General features: G+C 44.0%; 1 protein-coding gene across 4 annotated transcripts in view; it reads left to right on the plus strand.

Annotated features, from left to right (window-relative positions):
- VPS8 (VPS8, CORVET complex subunit) overlaps positions 1-5,557 on the plus strand; it is a 193,963-nt gene that overhangs the window by 8,364 nt on the left and 180,042 nt on the right. For all 4 annotated transcript variants that reach the window (XM_019503787.1, XM_019503790.1, XM_019503789.1 and 1 more), the window contains exons 2-3: positions 2,807-3,067; positions 5,260-5,328. In XM_019503787.1, the coding sequence (XP_019359332.1) occupies positions 2,894-3,067; positions 5,260-5,328 (243 nt within the window). In that variant the 5' untranslated portion in view covers positions 2,807-2,893. The remainder of the gene's footprint in view (positions 1-2,806; positions 3,068-5,259; positions 5,329-5,557) is intronic.

Raw genomic sequence — 5,557 nt, forward strand, 5'->3', positions numbered from 1 at the left:
TTTTTTTTTTTGCTTATTGCCTCTGCAACTCTGCCATGAAACCATGCTGGTTTGCTTTTGGTGTGCTTTCCAATTTTTTATTTTTGGTACTCATTTGCTTTGTGCCTCCTGCAATTCTTTCACTTCTTTGCAGGCCCCTTTTAACTTCCATCGAACTAACTTCCTCATTTTGGTGTAGTTTCCCCTTTTAAAATTAAAGGGTACAGTGGTAGATTTTTCTTGTCTCCCCTGCTACATGGATGTCAAATCTAGTTGCATTGTGGTCACTATTGCCCAGTGGTTTAGTAACACAAACCCTTTGCACTAAAGGTGTTTCTCTGGTAGGTTCCAGGACTAGCTGCTCCAGGAATCTCTCTTATAATGTCAAGAGATTTGGTCTCTACATCCTGACCTGATGTCTGATTGACCTAGTCTATTTGTGGGATACTTGAAGTCCCCCATTATTACTGTGTTTTCTGCTGTGGCAGGCTCTCTCAACTCCCTTAACATTTCTAGCTCACTGCTGCTACCCTGGTCTGGGGGTCGATGGTATATTGAAGGAGCTGGGCTTATTTAGTTGAGAGGAAATAAGACTGAGGGGTGTGGGGTGCAGATTTAATAGCAGCCTTCAACTACCTGAAAGGAGCGGGACTGTTTTCAGTGGTGGCAGATGACAGAACAAGGAGCAATGGGCTCAAGTTGCAGCAAGGGAAGTTTGGGTTGGATATTAGAAAGAATGTTCTCATTAGGAGGATGGTGAAGCACTAGAAGACGTTACTGAGAGGCTGTGGAATCTCCATCCTTTAAGGTTTTTAAGATCTAGCTAGACAAAGCTCTTGGCTGGGATGATCCAGTTGGGGCTGGTCCTGCTTTGAGCAGGGATTGGACTAGATGTGATCTCCTGAGGTCCCTTCCAGCCCTCATTTTTTGTGATTCTATAGGTGTATTTTTTCTGTTTATAACCTGGGATTTCTAGCCACAAGGATCCTATAGCACCTGTCGTAAGAGTTGAAAAATCTGACCTATTTGATTTGATGCAGTCTGATATAGAGTGCCACTCCCCCACCAGTACAACCTGCTCTATCATTCCTGGATCATTTGTGTCCTGGTATTACAACATCCCATTCATTTTCCTCATTCCACCATGTTTTAGACAGACTTATTATGTCAATATCATTATTTATAGCTAAGCATTCAAGGTCCCCCACCTTTGATCTTAGACTTATAGCATTAGTATAAAAGCAGGTGTACTTCTTATTGTTGCCTGGTTCGTTAGTTCCATGTGACCTTTTACTCATTAAAGGTATTTGCTTGCACTTATCTTCACCCTGTTTCTTATCCCATTTTTTTCTTATAGTTTCACCCCATAGGTTGTGCCGAGCTGAACTGTGCTGTTCCACGCATGTCGGCTTTTTCCCTCCCTCTGTTTTTAGTTTAAAAACTGCTCTGCCACTGTTTAAATATTACCTGCCATTCTTCTGGTACCATTTTGACTTGGGTGGAGACCGTCCCTTCTGTGTGGGCTCCCCCAGTTCCTAATAAACGTAAACCCTTCCTCCTTACGCCAACATTTCAGCCATATGTGGAGACTCTGGAGCTCTGCCTGTCTACCTGACTCTGTGCATGGCACAGGAAGCATTTCTGAGAACATTGCCATAGAGGTCTTGGACTTCAACCTTTTACCTAGCAGCCTAAATTTTTAGCTTTGAGGACCTCCCTGCTGTCTTACCCACATCACTGGTCCCCACATGGACCATGACCACCAGCTCCTCCCAGCCCTCCCTGGCAGCCTATTTACATGTCTCGTGAGGTCTACTGCCTTTGCACCCAGCAGTCAAGTTGCCCTGTGGTCTGCTTGGTTGTCACAAACCCAGCTATCTATGTACCTAATAATCGAATCTCCTATTACCACCACCTGCCTGCTCCTCTCCTGTGGGGTTCCCACCCTTGGAGGAGTGTGCTTGATGCAGGAAGGTGCTGTAACATTAGCTGAAAGGCGGGTCTCATCTAAAGGATAGTTTTGCTTGTTCCCAGCTTGATGTCCTTCATCCCTGAGGCTCTCATTCTTCTCAGCAGCATGGGAGGTGCTACAGTGGAGGTGGAACTGCTCTACAAAGTCCCTGAAAGTCTCATCCATGAATCTCTCTGCCTTCCATAGCTGCTTCTGTTCTGCCACCCTAACCCTGAGAGAACGTTCTTGCTCTCTGTGAGTCAGGAGTTCCTTGCACTGGGTGCACGTGTGTGTGTGTGTGCATTGTAGCCAAAGAAACAAGGGAAAGCCTGGAGCTGGCATCATCCCTGGGGCCTTGGATGGCTGGCATGGGCCTCCTAGATGCATCTTGTGTGTGTGGAGGGGCCTTGCCCTTCTCCAGTCCTTGATTTCAGGCTCCTTCCCATTGGCTTCGCCAGTGCTGGGGTAGGAAGTAGCAGGGAGATGTTTCCAGGCACATGACAGGGCTGAGGAAGGTGTTTCACTCTGCTCAGGCTGTGTGTTTGCCAGCCATCCTGTGACTGTGATATGGGGGCCTTGGCTGAGCCAGGAGCCCTCTTGGAGCTATTTTTAATGGTTTGCATTTTCATAAGTCCACAGAGAAGTTATCAGAAGCTTTTAATTTCTAGGGAATGCAGCAGTCCCATTGAGAATGAAGAAGAGGGGCTTGTTTCTGTAGAAGAAAACTCCTGATGGATGTTCACTTTTGGCTACAGAATGGGCTGAAAGTGGTGTGAAATATACAGTTGGGTGTATGCATGTGTGTGCATGTGTCTGTCTGTCAGCCTTGCATGCTATTGAAGCTTTCTCTTCAATGTGTATCTTCTCTTTGAAAAGAATGCAGATTTTAGCTGCCAGCACCTGGAGTAGAAGCTTAAGAGAAGGAGCCAACACACTTTGACTTACTCACTGGTTTTGCTGGAAATGGAAAAGATGGCAGATGAATTGAAGACAGAGACTGAAAACCTCAATCCAGAACACAGCATGTCTTCCACAGGACTGGAAGATGACCTTGGGAAGCTCTTGGGTCAGGAGACACTTCTCCCAAAGTTGGGCAGTGTTGATGTGGAAAGAGAACTAGATGCCAAAAGTGAGCTGGTAAGACTCAAATGTGAATTTTCTAGCTCTGGGACAAGCTGGGCTGTCCATCAATAAATCTCTTTTTTTTGATTTTTTTTTTTTTTTAAAAGAGAAGCTTCATGAAATGTGAGGGAAGGGGAAGACGTTTCAAGTCAAATGAGTGATTGTCTTTTATGTTTGATTATGCTTTTCATTTCCTGAGTGGCCAGCTTCATTTAAGGGTTGCTCTTTGAAGTCACGAGGCTGTTTTCAAACCATGCCTTTTCACAGCTTTCTCACTGGGTTGTGGTAAATACCATTCCGTGCTCTTGCGTTAGCTCTGCGGTGGTAACCGGCTCTGATTCGTAACACTGCTTTAAAGGACTGGTACCTCAGAGCCCTTTCCAGGGAACAGCCTCAATGCACTAGGAAACAGGGTGTGAAGCAGGAACTTCATTAGTCATGTTGTTGAGCAGGTTACCAAGGGCACTCTGCTGTGACACTTCCTTATTTAAGCCTCCAAAAGGAACGTGATTTGGGGACTGGAGGCACGTCTGCTCAGCTGTTCTTGGTCAGAGGCCTGCCCCTGCCCCTTTCTCTCTGGAGATGGTCTTGTAGCATGGGCCCTCTAGACAGCAGGGGCAGCTCCTTCACCTCCCCCCCTACCACTTTTTAGAACAAAACCTGTCTCATTCTCCTCAAATCCGCTAAGACTTGACTGCTTTGTGCTGTCAGGAGCTTGCTATAAAATCAGCGCCTTCCTAACAGATTTTGCGCTCTGCGTGAGTTCAGAATCTGCGCTGGTGGCATCTTTCACAGAAATCTGTATCTCTTGGAAAGACAGCTGGTGTTTAGTGTGGTTTGTTAACTATGCTTTCCCTGCAGGGCCAAATTCTGCCCTTGGCTATACCTGCAACATCCTGCTGCTGTTCATAGCTGCTTTGCACAGGGGTAACCAAAAGCAGCATTTGGCCCACAGGGTCTGTTACTAATAGGGCTATGCAAACAGAAGAGAACCCAGCCTGCCTTCTCAAGACCTCAGTGTGTCTGTTCTTTGCAGTGCTGGCTAATAGAAAACAGTGTTTTGTATGGCCTCACCAAGAAACAACAGCAAGGTTCCTAGCGCCTCTTCAACGAAGAGATACAACCCTACTCATTGAAAGCCTGCGCTGGGATTTTAAATTCCTGAGGACTAGTCATTTTCAGATTGAAGGTGGAAACATTTTAAGAGAAATGGCACAATTGCCACTGGGGTAAGAACTGGCTGACTGAAGGTTGTTGAATTCGGTAAGCAGACAGAACTAATCATATGTGATAAATGGGCCAACTTCAAATAAAATTTGTCTTAAAACATTTTGCACTCACTATTGCTCCCAGGAGTACTTATTTCCTTAAAAAGATTATGAAGAGAGAAGTCTCACTTTAGTCTATTTTGTCTATTTGTTAAGTTTTATGGGGGCTCAGCTTCATTGTCCCCTGTCCCCCCCAAAACTGACAAGCAACAGAATAGCTGAAAGGCTTATCATAAAATCACTAAAGAAGGTTGATAAATGTCTAGATTACAAATAAAAATCAGCACCTTTTATACAGTATGGCCTGTATCTGCATCTATTACTTAGGTCTGATGATGAGGCAGCTCTGCTCATGGCATACTGCCATTTTTCTGTAGACACTTTCCAGAGTAGACCTGCACATAGCAAAGTCTTATGTGGGTAGCAGTGGTCTGAAATGGAAGCATCTTAAATTTTCTTCTTCTGCCTAAAGGGTTTTTTTTTTTTTAATTCTATAACACTAGCGGTCTGCTTTTTTTTTCTTTTTCTTTTTTTAATACTTAAGGGAGATAAAATGCATCAAGTGTGCAGTTTTGGATCAGTCCAGTGTGACAATGACTTGCCAGACTGTGTTTTTAATTTTAATTTCATTAGCAGCATGAGACCTGTTCATCTTCCTGTTCTTAGTTTTGCATAGGCAATAATACCATCTGAATCACTATATCTAGCAGGGCATCAGAACAACCTCCATCATTTTTGCGACATTGAAACCACTAACTTCTTGCTTTTAGCCTGACACTTCTTAGGGAGCATAATTTGAAAGAAAGCACTTGAAAGAAGAGAAGTCTCTTGTGCATCTTGGATGGAGAGTGGAGTATAACTGAAACTTATACAGAGGATTGTGAAAATCTATTTGGGATTAGAAACCTGAACAGTTTCCTCCTTCTCTCCTTTGTTTAGATTGATGATAAAGAGTTCAATATTCCTCAAGTGGATACCCCACCGACACTGGAAAGCATATTGAATGAGGTGGGTAGGTATTTAAGAGTAAAGAAAGCCCCTGAGTCATGCACAGTAAGTAGTGTTTCAGAGCATGTGACTATTGTACAGTTGTGCATTGTAAATTAACATTCATTCAGAAAACATGGGATGTTCCTTTTTCAATATTTAAAGAGGCATGTGACAAAATATGTGCAGACCATATAGTAATTATACTGCTGAACAGCCTGATATTTAAATTGTGCCTCCCTGTAGTGTT

The sequence above is a fragment of the Gavialis gangeticus genome, unplaced genomic scaffold (genome assembly GCF_001723915.1).
Source record: "Gavialis gangeticus isolate Ggan-Ray unplaced genomic scaffold, GavGan_comp1, whole genome shotgun sequence".
In the NCBI taxonomy this organism is placed as follows: Eukaryota; Metazoa; Chordata; order Crocodylia; family Gavialidae; genus Gavialis; species Gavialis gangeticus.